Raw genomic sequence first — 20,215 nt, 5'->3', positions numbered from 1 at the left:
GGTTACCTCATGGAGCACCTCTCGCCCAGACGCAACCCCGACACTCCGACTTCACCAGCCCGGCGCAACTGGCGCTCGGGCCAGCACTCGCGACAAGCGCGCATGGAGCGACGCAGGGCGGCACGCCTCAGCTCCCCCACGTGGGTTGAGGTTGGCATGTCGCAGCTTTGCGTCGCGACCGACGGAGCCACCACTTCGTCATCATGTGCTCCGGCGCCATCTGCGCCGGCACCACCATCGACTGCAGCCCTAGTGCCTACCAGGGAGGACGTGACTGCGACGTCGCCCTTTCCCTTCGGGATGCGTAATGCTACCACCTACGCCTCTTCATCCAGCACCAACTTCACCGAGTACGAGGATCTGCCGGGTCATCACCTCTTCTCGATCCGCAACCTCATCACATCATCTCCTGATGACTCCTACCCCGAGACGGCGGGCACGATCGCCGACGACATCAACTTCTTCATGGACAACTTCACGGCCGAGGAGGCCAAGGACTACTCCGGGGTCCGTGACCTCGACGCTTTCCGCTCGTTCCAGCTCGCGGCGGCGTACTGCCTCACCTGCTCCGAGGACTCCAGCGAGGGGGATTATGATCCCACTCGGGAGTGCTTCATGGTCGAGCTCGCGGACGGGCAAATCGACGACGCTCCGGGCAATGACGGGAACGGCGGGGCACACCCACAGCAAACCAAGCGGTGGTGCCTGCCGCGAACCCTTCTTCTTCGTCAAGCTCGGCGGTGCGACAAGCATATCTGGCGCAACTTAAGGAGCTTCAAGCCAAGCTCAACGAGCAGCGTCAGCAGACACAGGAGCTGCGCACTGCACTCGAGCAGCAGTGCACCACGCGTGGCGCGCATGCCCAGGCGGCGGGGCGGGTCGCCCGGGAGCGGATCCTAGCCGACGACAACGTCGACAAACCACCGGAACTGAAAACGGCCGGCGAAAAACTCGTCGCTGCGGCCTACCTACTCCAAGCAATGCCCGAGTCATCGACGACTTCGGGTCGCAACCTGCGCCGTGAGGCACAGGTGATCATTGAGCAGGCTACGGTGCAGCAGGCTGAGAGCTCCGTGTCTCAAATGCGTTCAGCAGCACCGGTAAAGGCCGGTGGGACTGCACAGTAGGACCGCGAGGCTTCGGTGCACCCTCCACCAGGAGGGAAGAGAAAGGCAGCCGCAGCGGACGGTACGAAAGCACCCTCGGTGCATGACCGCATCGGAAGGACTCCCGCAAGGGAGCGACTCCACGACATGCGCGGACACGCCGGCGACGGCGATGCCCGTAACATCATCAATGGTAGGAAGTACACCCCTCGATGGGGTGGTCGCTTCGACCCCGAGCACGACAGGGGCGAGTCACCGGAGCCTCCGGGCACCCATGTGTTCAGCTGGGAGATTCGTACCGCTCCCTTTTCCCCGCTCTTTCGACAACCCACCACCCTCGTCAAGTACTCAGGAGAGACCGATCCCGCAGTCTGGCTCAATGACTACTGCCTAGCATGCCAGCTGGGCGGTGCGATGGACGAAGCGGTCATCATTCGCAACCTCCCCCTTCACCTCGCCGACGCCACACGAATGTGGCTCGAGCACTTGCCCACGGACCAGATCCACGACTTGGCCGACCTAGTCAAGATCTTCGTGGGCAACTTCCAGGGCACTTACGTGCACCCTGGGAACTCCTAGGACCTTAAAGGGTGTCGGCAGAAGCCCAATGAGTCCCTGCGCGACTACGTGCGGCGCTTCTCCAAGCAATCCACCGAGCTCCCCAGCATCACCCACGTCGAGGTCATCAACGCCTTCCTCGAAGGCACGATGTGCAGGAACCTGGTGCACGAGCTTGCGCGAAGCCGTTGTTGACGCTCACTAACGATCATTTCTAGGCATCAACTTGATCAGAAAATCATGAGAGTTTGCATTTCTTACACATACTTATATTCAATAAAATCCCTAAACAACACTTTACCTTCTAGAATATGTAAGTTGTGTTTTTGAGCTAATATGCAGGTTGAAGCACACTTTGGCCCAGCAGAAAATCACAGAAAATATCAGAGTACCGATTCAGGCTCAAATGGACCAAGTGTAGCCCAAGAACCGAAGCAAAACAAGTCAAGACAGGCCAACCCCAGCGTGGATCAGACAAGGTGGCCCAGACAAGCCCAACCCCCAGTAGTTGGGGGTGGTTGGCGGCCAGGGCAGGCCGGCCAACCTATAGGGCCGACCAGGCCCATGGGCCCCACCGCCTTAACTTTGCCACGTGGCGCCTCCCTGTTGCTCCTTTAGGTCGGTTTGGGGTGCTGTGGCCGGTGGCTCCCACCTATAAATACAAGGGAGGGGGTAGAGAATAGGACACACACACACATCATTTCACTCACCTCTAAAGTTCCTTCTGCATAGTCTTTAGGCTCAGTGGAGTTTAGGAGAAGTTTAGGAGTCATCGAGTCGCCGGTGTTGCTCGAGAGTCTGGTATGGGTTCATCTCTAGTTATCTCTTGTAATATTCGCTTGTTTGTAATAGAATTAGACTGTGGTTACCAATATTTGCTTGAAGCATATTCTGAGTTATCAAGTATATGTTTTTTGTCATGGTTGCGTGATCATTCTATGCTTGCAAGCGTGAGCGCAGGGAAGTCTTCTCCGTCACCAAGGCCACGCCATCCTACCTCGACTGGTCAGAGGAAACCATTTCCTTCGGCCGCAAGGACCACCCCAACTACATCCCACACCTGGGACGGTATCCACTGTCGACCCCACCATCGGCAACACCCGCTTCTCCAAGGTGCTCATGGACGACAGCAGCCTCAACATCATGTACGCCCACACCTTGGAGCTCATGGGGATCAGACTGGACAAGCTCCGCCCCAGCAAGTCGCCGTTCCATGGTGTGGCACCGGGGAAGCGAGTCCAACCCCTCGGCCAGATCGACCTACCCGTCTGCTTCGGCACGGCAGCCAACTTTCGCAAGGAAGTGCTCACTTTCGAGGTGGTGGGGTTCCGGGGAGCCTACCACGCCATCCTTGGCCGTCCCTGCTATGCCAAGTTCATGGCCATCCCCAACTACACCTACCTCAAGATAAAGATGCCAGACCCGAAGGGTGTCATCATCGTCGGCTCCTCGTTCGAGCACACCTACGAGTGCGACGTCGAGTGCGTCGAGCACGTCGAGGCTCTGGCGCTCGACGAGGCCCTTGCCGCGCAGCTGCAAGGAATGGCCGAGGAGGCCATGGACTCCAAGCAGCGGCACGCGGGCACCTTCGAGCCTGCCGAGGCCTGAGGGAGGTCGCCGAGCACTCCCTTGATATCCTGCCGAACTCCAAGCCGGTTAAGCAATGCCTGCTGTGCTTCGAAGAGCTCAAGCGGCGCGTGATCGGCGAGGAAATGCACAAGCTTCTGGAGGCCGGATTCATGAAGGAGGTATTTCATCCCGAGTGGCTTGCTAACCCTGTCTTAGTTAAGAAAAAGAGTGGGAAGTGGAGGATGTGTGTAGATTATACTAGTTTAAATAAAGTATGTCCTAAGGTTTCCTTTCCTTTGTCACGTATTGATCAAATCGTTGATTCAACTGCAGGATGCGAGCTTTTATCCTTTCTTGATGCATATTCCGGTTACCACCAAATCAAGATGAAAGAGTCCGACCAGCTCGCGACTTCTTTTATTACCCTATTTGGCATGTACTGCTACGTCACGATGCCCTTTGGCCTTAGAAACGCTGGAGCAATGTACCAACGGTGCATGCTCCACGTGTTTAGAGACCATATCGGGCGCACCGTAGAGGCATATGTCGACGACATCGTCGTAAAATCTAGGAAGGCGGACAACCTGGTAGCCGATCTCAGGATCGCGTTCGATTGCCTTAGGGCCAAAGGAGTAAAACTCAACCCCGAGAAGTGCGTGTTCGGAGTCCCTCGAGGCATGCTTTTGGGCTTCATTGTCTCCCAGCGGGGCATTGAACCCAACCCTAAGAAAGTCTCGGCCATCACTCGGATGGGACCGATCCGGGACCTAAAGGGGGTACAGAGGGTCATGGGATGCCTGACGTCCCTTAGCTGATTCATCTCGCGCCTCGGTGAGAAAGGCTTGCCTCTGTATCGACTCCTCAAGAAATCCGAACGCTTCTCGTGGACCCCCGAGGCCCAGGAGGCCTTCGACAAACTCAAGGCGTTGCTTACGGGTGCTCCGATCCTAACACCACCAGTGGACGGCGAGCCCCTCTACCTATACGTAGCAGAAACGACTTAGGTCGTCAGCGCGGCTATCGTTGTGGAACGACAAGAGGAGAGACACACTCTGCCTGTCCAGAGGCCGGTGTACTTCATCAGTGAAGTGCTATCTGAAACCAAGACATGGTATCCACAGATCCAAAAACTGCTCTATGCAGTGATCTTGGCTCGGCGCAAGCTTCGCCACTACTTCGAGGCCCACCCCGTCATTGTGGTCTCATCCTTCCCCCTCGAGTAAATAGTCCACAACTGGGAGGTCACTGGTAGGATAGCCAAGTGGTCAGTGGAGCTGATGGGAGAGACCCTCACCTATGCACCTTGCAAGGCGGTCAAATCCCAGATCTTGGCAGACTTCATAGCGAAGTGGACCGACACTCAGCTGCCCCCACCCCCAGATTCAAGCCGAATGTTGGCTCATGTACTTCGACGGGTCGGTGATGTAGACCGGTGCAGGCGCGGGCCTGCTCTTCGTCTCACCCCTCAGAGAGCACATGCGCTACGTAGTGCGTTTGCACTTCCCGGCGTCCAACAACATGGCGGAGTACGAGGCCCTCCATAGCGGCCTCCGCATCGCCATCGAGCTCGGCATCAAGTGTCTCGACGTCCGGGGGGGCTCCCAGCTCATCACCGATCAGGTGATGAAGGAGGCAAGCTGCCACGACGAGAAGATGGAGGCGTACTGCAATGCAGTGCGTCGCCTCGAGGACAAGTTTGACGGGCTCGAGCTCAACCACATCGCGCGCAAGTACAATGAGGAAGCGGACCAGCTAGCCAAGATCGCGTCCAGGCGGACCACCGTTCCCCCGAACGTCTTTACCCGCAACCTCGCTAAGCCGTGTGTCGACTTCAAGAACCCTGCAGAAGCCGTCGGGGCGGCGCCCGGACCATCAGGGGCTGCGACTATGGGGCCATCGGCCGGGGACCCCTCGACGGAGAAGCCCGAGGCCATGGACACTGACTTCGAGACCACCTCTGTGGACGAGGCCGAAGCAATGGAGATCGATGAGGCCCCGCCTCCGCGAGATTGGCGCACCCAGTACCTTGACTGGATGATTCGAGGGGTCCTACCCTCGGACCGTGCTCAGGCACGGCGCATCGCTAGGCGGGCCAAGTCCTTCGTTCTGATGATGATGAGCTATACAAGCGCAGCCCCTCGGGCGTTCTGCAACGGTGCATCCCCATCCCCGAGGGCAAGGAGCTGATTCGAGACATACACGCCGGCATCTGCGGTCACCACGCGTTTTGGCAGGGCTTTTACTGGCCCACTGCGGTCGCCGACGCCACCAACGTCATGCGGACCTACGAGGGTTGCCAGTTCTACGCCCGGAAGACGCACCTCCCGGCACATGCTCTGCAAACCATCCCCATCACATGGCCTTTCGCCGTGTGGGGAATAGACCTCGTCGTCCCGCTGTAGAAGGCGCCCGGGGGCTTCACCCACTTGTTGGTGGCAATCGACATGTTCTCCAAGTGGATTGAGGCTCGACCCATCGGCAAGATCAAGTCTGAGCAAGCTGTTCTGTTCTTCACTGACATTGTTTTCAGGTTTGGTGTCCCGAATTCGATCATCACCGACAACGGCACCTAGTTCACGGGCAAGAAATTCTTGGCATTCTACGACAGCTACCACATACGCGTGGACTGGTCGGCTATGGCGTACCCACAGATGAATGGGCAAGTGGAGCGTGTCAATGGCATGATCCTCCAAGGCCTCAAGCCAAGAATCTTACTCGTCTTTGGCCGGAGGTGGCTCACAGAGCTGCCCTCGGTTATATGGAGACTGAGGATGACCCCAAGCAGAGCCACGGGCTTTACCCCGTTCTTCCTCGTCTATGGCGCCGAGGCCATGCTCCCCACAGACTTGGAGTACGGGTCACCGAGGCTCAAGGCCTACCAAGAGCAGCAGAACCAGCAAACCCGCGAAGACTCGCTAGACCAAGTGGACGAGGCTCAAGACGTGGCGCTCTTTCACTCAGCACGTTATCAGCAGTCCCTGCGAAGGTATCAAGCGCAGAGAGTTCGACGCCGAGACCTCAACAAGGGCGACTTGGTGCTGAGGCTTCGGCAAGACAACAGGAGATGCCACAAGCTCTCACCACCGTGGGAAGGCCCATATATCATCGCTGAGGTGCTCAAGCCCGGCACGTACAATCTGGCAAACGAAAACGGTGAAGTCTTCACCAATGCTTGGAACATACAGCAGCTACGTCGCTTCTATCCTTAGAATTTCAAGCTATTAGTACATCGTTTGTACTCGTATTTAAGATTTCCCGAAACAATAAAGGAGTATGCTTTAATTATTTATTTTTTGGGAACTTTTCGAACCCTCGAGGGCTCGGATATGCATGAACACTGAGGTACGCCTGGCTTTACCCTCAGCAAAGCCAAGCCTCCCTCGGGGGCTACTACGGGGGGAACCCCCGAACGTCCCCAAAAATCGCCAATGTTTTTTTTCGAAAAATCTCTGTATCTAAGTTTCTCGTTGTTGGCGCTCCTTAAGTATCCGTTTTATCCCTTGTTTATCCTTGATAATGGCATGAATTCAATATCAAAATCACTAACCGTCCTAACCCCGGCCTAATTATTGGTCATTTTCACATATGCACATATATTTTGGAGGAACTTCGTTTTTGCAGGTTTTTGGCCTATTTTGGAGCATGAAATGACGAGGCCCGTGATCGAGCGCTAACACGGAGAAAGACGAAGGCCAAAGCCCAAAGGAAGGACCAAAGCCCATGTTGATTCGAAGCACATTCATGCACATCCATCCTTCAAGAGAGCCCAAAGGACCAAGCCCACGAAGATAAGATCGAGATACTTCGGGGCCAAGCAAAGCAAAGAGATATTTAAGGAAGGATTTTTCATCATATCCTTCTCCTCGAAGAAATCTCGAAGATAACGACGTCTAAAGGGGTGCAATCGTGAAGGACAGAAACTCTAGAAGATGCGAGGAATCTACACGCCAAAGATGAGACCGAGGCGATCCCGAAAAGGGGTAGGCCGGCCGGCCTAGGCCTATGGGGCCGGCCGGCCCAGCCCGTTTTCGAGTCGGTTTGGCCTCCCCTTCGACCGGTGGCTTCCTCGGCTTATAAATAGCTCCCACCTTATTCAACTCGGGGCATCCATCCAACCAGAACTCGACGAAAACCTAGGGCCAAGACCGGAGGGAGACGACGGCCACTGCAAGTCTTCGAAGTTGTCTAGGAGATGGCTTAGGCCATCCCTAGCCGCCATGGCCTCCCTGCGAGGTTGTGCCATGGTGGAGTTCATGAGCTAGTTGGAGTCGTCAATGGTATGTACTCGGTAGTGACGATCCAAACGAATCTATTATGTGAGTAATGATAATCATGTCTTCCGAATCTATTAGCGATCATGTTCTCCTCTTTCGATTTCGTTCTTCTCTTTGGGTTCGCTTCATCTTAGATCTATTATCGAGATAGATCACTTAGCATGATCTTGTAGTCATGGTGGCTAGAGGTTCATGGCGGAACTACCAGAGGGGGTTCGACTTGCTTCAGGGTATTTCGTTCAAAAGGGGGGCATCGTGACAGACCGTCTCCACAGAGTAGGCGGAGTATCGAGGGATCGGATTGGAGATTTTGAGTTTAAAGATGCTTTTGATTGAGATGCATGATTTATCCGCTCGTTAGCTTGAACTACAACTAGATGACGATAGGCCTAGTCATATCTTTGGTTTTGCTATGATTTAGCCTATGTTCATGGATGAGATCAACCTTCACATATCACTCATATCTATTAAAGGTTTACCCTTTATATGCAATCTATGCTTCATGTTAGGATAGATCCATTAGATTAGATGGAAAACCTTAGGTAGTTCTTTGTCGATCCACGGATTGATAAACCTTGGGGGGAATACTCTAAGGGAAAAGCTACACGAACCGTGCGCTTGCGGTATACAAATTGGGGGCGTTAGTGAACGTCAACAAGCTTTTTTGGCGCCGTTGCCGGGGATCTGCAACTCAAACCCTAGGGCGATCTATCTAGTTTTTGGACTAACCCTAAATTTTATTATTGCATATACCCTTATTTTCTTGTTCGTGTCCTTGAAAGCAGGTGGAAAAAGCTAGACACCAAACTTGGGCTTCGAGAAGTCCACAACCCGCTCCAACAAACTTCGACAATCGACGACAAGACGATCGAGGAGTTCTCGACATCAACATCGAAAACCCTAGATCCACTTCGACAAGATGTGAATAACATCAAGTTTCGCTCTTTAGTGGTAGGTGCTAACTTTTGTTAGTGGCCCAGCATCCGCTATCGAGTCCCCACTCCCAAGAAAAAAAAGTTGATAAACAAGGTATGCCGCCATGTCAATTAGTTTTAAAGACTAATGTTTTTGGGAAGATTTGTTTGCTCAAGCAATAGGTATGAAGCATGTCCGAAAAGAAAATCGTGCGATTGGATCATCATCATCTATGAAGTGTCTCTGTTGTGATGAGTTTTTCGTCCAAGATCAGATATGTGCCATGAGGAAATAATAGATTATTATGAAGCTCCATCAAGTCTACTTTCCAACGCATCAAGAATCGTGAATTTTGGAGATCGGTGTGAAGAGTTATGGAAAAATCTTTCAACGCTGCGCGTTCTTAAATGTCTCGGGACAGAGCGTAGTGCCGGAGTAAAACGACCATAACTACTTCATCCGGAGTCCGTTTGGGATCAATGACCACTCGTTGAAAAGGTAATTTCATAAGGCTTTCCATGGAGTAGAATTTTGGTACATGTTCTGTGCAGGATGATCAAGCAATTCAACGAAGAAAGGTGCAGCAGCAAACAACGGAGAAAGTGATGACGATGTCAAAGGATGATTGGAAGGCCGAGTGCACAAAAGATGATGATTTAAAGTTGACCAAAGCTGGAGGCAACAAGATTAGAAGAATCATGACACCACCTATCTTCTCCAGTGGGATGCTCGATATACTTCTAGTCGAGTGATGCTATCAAGGAAGAAAACCGCTCAGATCATCAACACAAAGCACGGGAGCCTCCACTAATCCCGATACCTTGGGTAAAGCAAGAATCATGGAGAAGACACATCATTGAAGCCATGCTATGTGCTGGTAAATCAATGGTGATGACCTTGAAGCCAAGGACGCACGACAAGACGCTCCAAAGACCACATGATTGAGATCATTGACATCTTCGGATGAATTCACAAGAAGATACTGTTCTCATCAATATTCTGCTTGACCTCAGAAGAAAATTGCAGTATATTTTTGGATATTCAAAAGCTCCACGAAGTTCCGATTCCAATGAATCAAGAATGAAGTGAATCGAAGTTTCCCACAAGAAGTTATGGCCAAAACATCAAAAGTCGTGCACTCTGAAATTTTCTGGACAGCACGCAGCGTTAAAGTAAAACGGTCATAACTCTCTCGTTTGGACTCCGTTTAAAGCGAGTGACCACTCGTTGGAAAGGTAATTTCATAAACTTTTCAATAGATCTATATTTTGGTATATGTTCTGTTGAGTGTACAGGAGAAATTCTACGAAGAAGAGGCAGGAGCAACGCGATGAGAACAAGATAGAAAAGATGAAGATGACAACAATGAAGGCGAGCTTGGGCGATGTTTTCATCAAGCGTACATGATAAAATTGAGAAGCTTGGAGCAGAGGAAGAACCCCAATGACATTGGCAAATGAAGGCACAAGCGGTCGACCTTAGACAAATGAAGATGTTGCAAACAAACCACGACGGATTACAAGAGCGCAACATTCAACACATGGAGACGTGAGAAGCAAACCGTGACGGACCATGAAGTGTGCATCAAGACGACATCTCGCACAAAGCACCACGACTCCAATTAGTATGAAAAAGCTCCGAGGCTAAGGTATATAGTGAATTCTCAAGCTTCCATTGGTTTTGTTGATAATCTTTAAAAATCTCATGCTCGAACCGATAGTCGGAATGAAAGTTTAAATTCTATGCCTTGTTCTTTTCATGATGATAGGCTAGAGTTTCTTGAGAAGGTTGATTTCATGCTTAAAGAACCTTTGCCTAATAATGAGCTCCGCGCTATGCAAGAAACACATGCTGCATTTAATTACACCATGCCTTGTTGATGAAATTTAATTGAGGATGTGATTATGTTGCATATGTTTACAAATAATTGCAAATCTCGATCTTGCTTTGCGCTTGGTCAAGCTCATGACCCTAAAAGAGCACATGTCGGGAGAAGCCCCGAATTTCACTAACCATGCAGGACATGAAACTCAAATGATGAGGAGGGAAACTGTGCCCAAAATTTTGAACACCATCATCAACATCTTCAAGTTTCAAGAACGGACGTCGCTAAGCCTCATAAATTTTGTGCACAAGTCCAGAGATTTGCAATGCAAGAAAGTTGAATATTCAGGATCTCCATCAAGTCCTCGGTTCAACGCATCAATGATCAATACAATTGAAGACCCACGGGAGGACCTATGTCTCAAACATCGGAGATGCACGTGCTGAAATCAGCACGGGGCAGATTGCAGTAACGGGAAAAAGGGGCATAACTCCCTCAATTGGAATACGTTTTGGGCAAATGAAGACTTGTTGGAAAGAAGATTTCGTGCACCTTGCATTGGATCAATTGGTTGGTGCAACTTCCAATCTGGACAGAGAGGAAAATTCATGAAAAGAAAGGTAGCGACGAAGGACAACAAAGAAGGAGGTGATGATGATGTGAGAGACGATTGGGCAAGTTTTCCATTAAGCGTGATTGATCATGTCCAACATGGGAAGTGGAATAAGAGCTGCATGGAACACCTTCACCTCTTGCATGAAGGATCATGGCTTCGCATCAATGAGAAGGTATGTAAGAAAGTCGAGCTCTATGACTTTAAATGAAGCGCTTTGCGAGAGGCAACCCGATCTTTTATTTTATATATATTAATATGACCGTCTACATTGCACTCTTTAATCGGAATATCAAGTAACATTGTACCATTGCTCTAACAAAAACCACAACTTCATGTTGTTCATTCTAAATGTTATTGAGGGAGCACTTTGTTATTTGATCTTGGGAAACATGTAGACCTTTTTGTGTGCCTATTAGTGTTTAGAGTCTTTTTCTTTGTGTCCCTTTTAGAGAGATTCATGAAGCATTGTACCACCCCTTTGATTCTAAACTTGTGGCTAGTTAACTTAGGCTAACTTTTTGTTTTGTTTTAGACCACCTCATCATGTCATATCATTTTGTTCACCCACCCCGTGTTGCATTGCATACCATGTTGTTCGTCTCACCCTTGCATTGCATTGCATGTTGCATTTAAAAAAAACCTTTTCTAGAAACATTGACTAGCCTCGCTTTTGAGATCCTAAAACCCTTAGGAAAACCACTCATAGAGCAATCCTAAAACAGTAGGTTATGTTTTTCATTCAAAAAAAAATCTAACTTTTGTTTCTCTCTAGTTTTTTTTAAAAAAAACCAACTTAGATAGAATTTCTATACCCAACATTCTCTCTCTTCAAAATTTTTGTTTTAAGCCAAAAATATAGGAAACCCATAAACCTACTTCTAAAACCTTGTTAGCTCGGTTGCTTGATCCTTTTTCGATAAATAACCTTTTCATTGACAAAAGCCTCACTTCTTATGAAGTGTCGCGAAGGCTTTTTGTCACTCTTAGCAATTGTTTTTGAATAAACTAGTTGCGGAACAACATCGAAAGGTCCTTTCAACTTTGCTAACACTTGTTTTTGCTAACTTTGCATTTGCACTTTGCATCCATTCCATTGTTCGTGCCCTCATTTCGCTAGCTTGGTCTCAATCTTATTGATGTATGCTTTCCTATCCATGTAATGCTTATCATGATAGCATTTTCCTTTTTGCAATCTTGTGTAAACATGGTGTTTAGACATGATTGAAGACCATCATCATTTGGTTACCAAGCTATGAGGTTGCATTTGGTTGGTTTATAAGCTTTGCAATGCGCTTTATTTTTTTTCTTGTGCTATGAAGGCCTATTGATCTTGGGATAGACATGGTGTTTTGACCTTGGTTAAATAAGTCTTTGTGGCTATGGAGAAGTTCGGCAATCTAGTTGTAAACATGGTGTTTAGAACTAGGTGTAAACTGACCCTTTATATACCTTCCTCTCATTTGCATTTACACTAGCACACACGTACACTCACTAGTTTCGCTAAGCTAACTTTGCGACAAATTGAGATCTTAGGAATGGTAGGTTTGTTGGCATTTGTTTCTACTCCCGACCGTCACCCCGGGGGTAGTGTGTGTTTAAAATATTTTGCAGGCATGAAGAAGCGCTCCCATGAGTTCAAGACCAAAAGAATTTCAATCAAGATCGTCAACATCGTCGAAACCCGAGAAGGACGCAGCTGTTTTCATCAATTTGAGAACATGTTCAGAGATGTACAAGAAGCAAAAATTTGATATTCAGAAGCTCCATCTAATTCCCATTCCAACGCATTCAAGATCAATGAATTTGAAGACCCGTACAAGGAGATGTAGCAAGAACATTGGACGTTGCGCGTTCTGAAATTCGTCGGGACAGATTGCAGCGCTAGGATAAAATGGACACAACTCTCTTGTTCGGAATCAATTTTGGGCGAATAAGGACTCGTTGGAAAGAAAAATTCGTGCACTTCGCAATGGATCAATGTTTCAGTACAGGTTCTGTTCTGGAAATTGAAAGAAAAATTCGTGAAGATGCGGCAGCAATGAGACAACAAGGAATTGAAGGTGGCGACGACGATGTGAAGCAATGATTGGGACCATGACTTAGTACAAGAAGAAGTTGAAGGAAATTGAGGCAACAAAGGTGAAGACACATTGAAGATGATATTCATACACATGAGGGAAGGACTTCAAGAATTGCAAGATGGTCCATCTTCCCCTTCCACGCCTAGCATCATGCTAAGCATGGGGGAGGATTTCGTGGACAAGGAAGAAAGATCTCATGGAGTAAGATAATCACGGTTGCCACAAGATGCTTATGATTCTTCTTCCATGCTTAGCACAATGCTTAAGTATGGGGGAGGCCGCGCTACACTTCATTACGAGCATCGAGAAGGACGGTAATTCTTCCTCAACTCTCTCTTTTTCTAAATGCTTGTACATATATGCCTTCAACCATAGATGCAACCTTTGTATATATCTCTCAACCTATCACATGGCTTCTAGGAGGACAACCTAGTTTTGTTTTTGTTTTCAATAAGTGTAGGATCACCATCACTTTGTGCTCACCACATTGATACATTTTGGCAATGCCTTATGCTTATGGAAAAATGATGAAAGTTGCTGCTTTGTTTTACCTACGCTATGTTGTATATGACTTGACCATTTGCTCTCAATTAAATGGAATTAAAATGATTAAATACCGGCTCTTTTAATTGTGGAGGTTAAATGACTAAATTCTAAACCCACATATTCTATGTTGCTCTTTGATTTAAGTCTACCGATGACCTTACACCTTGTGTTGTTTAATTTAAAAACTTAATTCCTATGCTATCTACATTTGTGAATCTCTTGCAAAGTTCTACCTACCAAAGCCTATACACACATATTCTTTCATGATGAAACCTTTAGATTGCAAACTTATATTTTGATGAGTTGGATTAAGATTGATTTCTTTGGTACGAGACTAAGAAGCTGGTCATTCCGTTCTTTTTGTGTAACCTTCTTTTTGCTAGCCTATCTATCCATGCATTGTGAGTTTCCACTTCGGGAATTTTGCAAACCTCGCTGGATATCCACCCTAAACCAAAAATATCTTTTTGTGATTACCTCCTTGACCACAACCCAATTTGAGTATGGATTATCATTTCGACAGAATCAAAAGAATCAAGGGCACCATATAAAGAAAAGTTTTGGGAGACAAGGCTCCCCGGAGATACTTTGATGCCTAATAGAATCGTGACTTCGCTTTGGGTTTGCTTTGCTCTTGCATGGTTTACCTAGAGTACATCAACTATCATGTTCTTGTTGTTCGTTACCGATTATCCTCGTGTAGTGACAGTATGCGGGAGGGAAAGGTTTTGATCCTGGAACACACCTTCAAGCGGTTTTACGAAGAAGAAGGTGAATTTGAGATACTTACCCTAGCTAGTTGGTTCTCCCACTATTCATACTCGAGGACGAGCATTCGTTCAAGCATGGGGGGATGGCTGGGTAAGTATTCTATGTTATCAAAAGTTCTAAGGAGCAAAAAGAAAGAAAAAAAAGAAAAATGAAAAAAAGGGGAGAAAAGAAAAAAAAGAGAAGAATAAAATGCTCCTTAGTTCTTTTTGGTTTCATTAATTTTCCAAGTTACTTTGAAGAATTATTCCATACTCAAATCTTCCAACCATGTGCAATCCGATAACGAGAACTTCATTTGTGTCTCGGGATCATCCATTTGCCACTTGCACATGTCCACCTATCTAAATGTGTGTGTTTCATCTTTCCCCCTCTCCAACATTATTTTCCAATGGCCTTTTTGACTAGTCTCGGTAATCCCATTAGATCTCTCTCTTAGTTTGACAATATTTCAGATATAATGTTTTGCTATGATTGTTTTTATCTACCAAGCTCCACATAAGCCTTCCACTTTTATATATGAGTAGAATAGGTTGAAAACAATCTAATGTAGGCTTGAGCGACTTGATGAGATGAGTATTTCCATGATCTTTTGCAAGAGAACCTCACTTATGTTTGCTATGCATTCTTTTGAAAACTCTTCACGATGAAACAAGGTAAAGGTTTGAAGTTCGCTTAAGTTTGAGAGCATTGCATTTATTTATTATTGTGGCTTGTTCTTTAATTGCTAGTCTATCTTCCATAATGAAAAAGTAGCCGGTCACAACATGAACTTAAATGCTAAATACTTGAGAGAGCAATATGTCTTGTTATGTATAACTAAGTGCAGAGAGGACATTGAGGGGCAACGCTGATTTCTTTATAAGCAAAGCTCCTGGACTTACTCGAGGACGAGCAAGGTTTAAGCATGGGGGGAATGTTGGCGCTCCTTAAGTATCCATTTTATCCCTTGTTTATCCTTGATAATGGCATGAATTCAATATCAAAATCACTAACCGTCCTAACCCCGGCCTAATTATTGGTCATTTTCACATATGCACATATATTTTGGAGGAACTTCGTTTTTGCAGGTTTTTTGCCTATTTTGGAGCATGAAATGACGAGGCCCGTGATCGAGCACTAACACGGAGAAAGACGAAGGCCAAAGCCCAAAGGAAGGACCAAAGCCCATGTTGATTCGAAGCACATTCATGCACATCCATCCTTCAAGAGAGCCCAAAGGACCAAGCCCACGAAGATAAGATCGAGATACTTCGGGGCCAAGCAAAGCAAAGAGATATTTAAGGAAGGATTTTTCATCCTATCCTTCTCCTCGAAGAAATCTCGAAGATAACGACGTCTAAAGGGGTGCAATCGTGAAGGACAGAAACTCTAGAAGATGCGAGGAATCTACACGCCAAAGATGAGACCGAGGCGATCCCGAAAAGGGGTAGGCCGGCCGGCCTAGGCCTATGGGGCCGGCCGGCCCAGCCCGTTTTCGAGTCGGTTTGGCCTCCCCTTCGACCGGTGGCTTCCTCGGCTTATAAATAGCTCCCACCTTATTCAACTCGGGCCATCCATCCAACCAGAACTCGACGAAAACCTAGGGCCAAGACCGGAGGGAGACGACGGCCGCTGCAAGTCTTCGAAGTTGTCTAGGAGATGGCTTAGGCCATCCCTAGCCGCCATGGCCTCCCTGCGAGGTTGTGCCATGGTGGAGTTCATGAGCTAGTTGGATTCGTCAATGGTATGTACTCGGTGGTGACGATCCAAACGAATCTATTATGTGAGTAATGATAATCATGTCTTCCGAATCTATTAGCGATCATGTTCTCCTCTTTCGATTTCGTTCTTCTCTTTGGGTTCGCTTCATCTTAGATCTATTATCGAGATAGATCACTTAGCATGATCTTGTAGTCATGGTGGCTAGAGGTTCATGGCGGAACTACCAGAGGGGGTTCGACTTGCTTCAGGGTATTTCGTTCAAAAGGGGGGCATCGTGACAAGCCGTCTCCATAGAGTAGGCGGAGTATCGAGGGATCGGATTGGAGATTTTGAGTTTAAAGATGCTTTTGATTGAGATGCATGATTTATCCGCTCGTTAGCTTGAACTACAACTAGATGACGATAGGCCTAGTCATATCTTTGGTTTTGCTATGATTTAGCCTATGTTCATGGATGAGATCAACCTTCACATATCACTCATATCTATTAAAGGTTTACCCTTTATATGCAATCTATGCTTCATGTTAGGATAGATCCATTAGATTAGATGGAAAACCTTAGGTAGTTCTTTGTCGATCCACAGATTGATAAACCTTGGGGGGAATACTCTAAGGGAAAAGCTACACGAACCGTGCGCTTGCGGTATACAAATCGGGGGCGTTAGTGAACGTCAACACTCGTATACTTAGAAAGCTAGACGCAAGGCGCAAACGACTAAGGAACGGGATCGGCCGAGCTACGGGACCGCCTACGCCTCTGGGATACGGCATCCCCACTCACCTCCCTACGCCTAAGTCATTTGTGAACACAAACTTCCTCGCTGAAAACTATCTAAGACGCATACGAGAACACGGAAGTTAAGTAGGAAAAAATGATGGCTCGAGCGCAAAGGCCTCGATAGGCCACACTGTCGATTTACTATAACAAATTTCTTAAATCTAGAAGTACGATTACGACAAGTACTAACTTATTACATGGGCTCCGAGGCCCAGACTCCCTACAGGTTGTCTTCCCCCCTCGGCGGATCTTCGACAACATCAAATTCAGCTATCGGGGGGATGTCGGCCTCGAGCTTCTTGATCAAGGTAGTGGCAAACTCCTTAGCGGCGGCGGCGACATCATCCATGAAGGCCGACGCAGCATCCGCATCAGCGTCGGTCGGGACAACGTACCCCGACGACACCAACCGGAGGTCCACGTCGTAGTGTGTCGAGGCCACGGCGAGGGCTCGTAGGACACCAAGGCAGAAAGTGCTCTTGGTGTGCTCGGTGATCCGACCACCTAGTGCTCGCAGGTGGCTGGCCACCGAGCTGCCAGACAAGGCACCGGCCCCCTCGAGCTCCTGACACACGCTCACAGCGGTCCGCTCCAACTCTGTGCACTCATCATGAGCCGCCGTGAGCACGGTGTTGACAGCCTCCTTCGCCGCGGTCTCGTTCGCCACCGCCTTCTTCAGCTCTGAACAAGGGAACCAAGATAAGTTGTGATAAAAAAGAAACGAACAACAATGAAACCCCAGATACTTACCCGCGATAGCTCCTTGCACCTCTTCCTGCTAGACCCGCGCGGCTTCCTCGAGCGTGGACAAGGAGTCCTCCTTCTCCTTGAGGGCAGCCTCCGCATTCTGGAGGGCCACGACCTTTTCCCCGAGGGCTTTGCCCTTTTCCTCGAGAGTCCCGGTGAGCGTGGCGACAGTCGCCCTCTCACGTTGGAGCTCAGCCTCCTTTGTTTTGAGGGCTTGCTCCTTCTGCTCGAGCGCTGCTCTGGCTTGCCGCAGTCCGGCCTCATGTGCCTCGGCCTCCTAGGCCTTCTGGTCAGCTGCGGCTCGCTGGGCGTTGCGCTCACCGGTGGCTCGGGCTAGCTCTTGCTCCATCTCGCGGATGCGCGCCTCCAGGGGTGTCAAATGGTCAGCTCGTGCATTGGCCTCCTCCAGTCGCGTGACCATGGTGTCATTGTGCGAGCCAAGCCAGTGCACCCTGGAATGCAGCCGCGTCAGCTTCTCGTTCTTCTCCCTCGACATGGACAGCAGTTGCTGTAAATAGGGAGGCGTGTGAAGAGACATGAGAGGAAAGCAAACTCGCAATATCGAAAGTGGACGAAAAGAACACTTACGTTACTGGAATCGTGGTACGCCTTCGAATAGAGATCCACGATCCGGGAAAGCCCCTCCTCGATCTGGCCTTCGACTGTCATATGGTTGCGCTAGGCGTCGCCCTCCTCCTGCTCGGCATCGGCGAAGTCCGAGGGGATGGTGTAGGCCCGCCAGTCGCCGCCTCCTCCCTGCTTGGTGCGGGTGATGTTCGAGGGGGCCCCGGATTGAACGATCACCCAGTTATCATTACTACCGAGCTCCTCGTACATCTACGTGCCGAGGACCTCCTCGGAGGCCGCAACGAACTCGAAGACCTGGTCAGCGGCGTTGGCCGCAGCAGCGGGGTTGATGTCCCCCGAGTCCCCGTACTCCTCGCCGCTCTACGGCAGATCCACCAACGGCACCGCGTCCTCCGGTGTTGCTCACTCCATCGTCGCCGAAGCGGCACCCTCGTCCCCGGCCCTCGCGGGCTCCGGGACACGGGTCTCCTCCACTGCCGGCGCCCTTAGAGCCCACTCCTCTTCCATGGTACCCTCTACCCCAGCCCTCGGGGGCTCGGGGACGAGGGTCTCAACCTCTCTTTGGCTGGCGGGTCGCTCCTGCGTGCCCTCTCCAACTCCTCCTACGACCGGCTGGGCGGCGCTATCCGCATCGCCCCGACCGGCCTCAACTTCGGTGCCCGGCCGGGCGGCATCACCCGTGCCGCCCCGGCCGGCCTCCTCCTCGGTGTCAGCCTGAGCGGCCGTTACAACGCTGCTCTGGCCGGCATCGCCCCCACTCTCCAGCGCTCGGGCCAGTTGGGCCTCCAGGGTCCCCCGAGCCACCGCTTCTCGGAGTTTTTCGGCCCCCACCTCTAAGACCGGGTCCACTCCGATCGGGGGCTGCGGCGCCGTGTGCGGCGTCACGTGCGCCCCGGTCTTGAGGGCCTTGGTCGGCGCAAGGCGGGCCGAATGCTTGGAGGTGGCTCTGCAGACGGGCAATCAGGGAAGAAACATTGAAGTCAACAGAATTGGAGGGTCGAGTAAAAACAAAAACAAAACTGAGATCGCTTACTCCGATCGGGCGCTCATGCTGTACTTGCCCGTCCTGCTCCTCCGGGCCCGTGGCACGTTGACGCCTCCCGAAGACTGACCCAGGGGCACCACCCTCAGGTCGGCCTGGCGCCTGGAGGCCGTCTGCACGGGCGTCAACGCACTCACCGCGGACCCTCCGCCGCCTATCGACACCGCGGGCATGGGTGTCCTCCTACCCGTCGCAGGAGGGGCGACATCTGCCCCGTCACGGGCGTGGACGACCTCATGCCCGCTGTCGATGCGGGCAACCTCTGACTCGCTGCAGGCGTGGGCGACCTCTGCTTTGCCCTCACGGGGGCGGATCCACCAATGATCCCGGCGCAAGCGTCGCCTTGCCCCGCGTCACTGCCGAGCCCTCGCCGCCAGCCCCTCGATAGACCGGCGGGGAACCCGCGCCGGCGCCGCCTCGCCGTCATCCGAGAAATTGAGCTCCACATCCGAGGAGTCCTCCTCCTCGGTGGACTCAGGCGTGGTGGGCCGCAGAGCAACCTCCGCTTCCGCGATCTTGCACTCTCTAGCGTGCCTCTCCTTCCTCTCCCTCTTCCTGGTGGCGGCGTCTTTCGCCGCATCCTTCTTCTTCTTCACCGCCTCTCCATGCAGGCGGTTGTCTTCGCGTTTCTCCGGGACCGGGGGCTTCGAAACATGGCCCTTGTGGCTCACCCCCTGCAAACACGATCAAGTTAGGATCAAGGAGTGGGGAGAGGAGTGGCACAAATCGACAATGAATTAAAACTTAAACTCACCACAGAAATGTACCCTGTCTCGGGGCGCATCTTGATCTCCTAGAGATCGTCTGGGTTGGCGGGGAACTCCGCCACAGCACTCTTCGCCCTCTGGGCAGCGACATCATGGGGGAGCAGCACGTTCGACGTCCTCGAGCCCGCGTACGGGGCCTCGGGGGTGAGGTCGAAGATTGCCAGGTTCCTCTCCGTGAGAGGAATCATCCTCTGCCGATGAAAATTTGCGATGATGGCGGCCGCCGTTAGTCCCTTCCTTGCCAGGCGCTGCAGTGCGTTGGTTAGAACTTCGAGCTTGGTCTGCTTGCTCTGGGGCGACACCCCCCAGCCCCACTTCTCCGACCTCTCCCG

At 50.3% G+C, this 20,215-nt stretch overlaps 1 protein-coding gene across 1 annotated transcript; it reads left to right on the top strand.

The window, feature by feature from the left end:
* Positions 1-4,856: 4,856 nt before the first annotated feature.
* Positions 4,857-5,635, top strand: LOC120675022. Its single transcript, XM_039956110.1, has 2 exons — positions 4,857-5,254; positions 5,368-5,635. The coding sequence occupies exons 1-2, from the start codon at positions 4,857-4,859 to the stop codon at positions 5,633-5,635; spliced, it is 666 nt and encodes a 221-aa protein (XP_039812044.1).
* Positions 5,636-20,215: the final 14,580 nt, after the last annotated feature.

Source organism: Panicum virgatum, chromosome 5N, assembly GCF_016808335.1.
Source record: "Panicum virgatum strain AP13 chromosome 5N, P.virgatum_v5, whole genome shotgun sequence".
In the NCBI taxonomy this organism is placed as follows: Eukaryota; Viridiplantae; Streptophyta; class Magnoliopsida; order Poales; family Poaceae; genus Panicum; species Panicum virgatum.
This window is presented reverse-complemented; position numbering and strand designations above follow the sequence as displayed.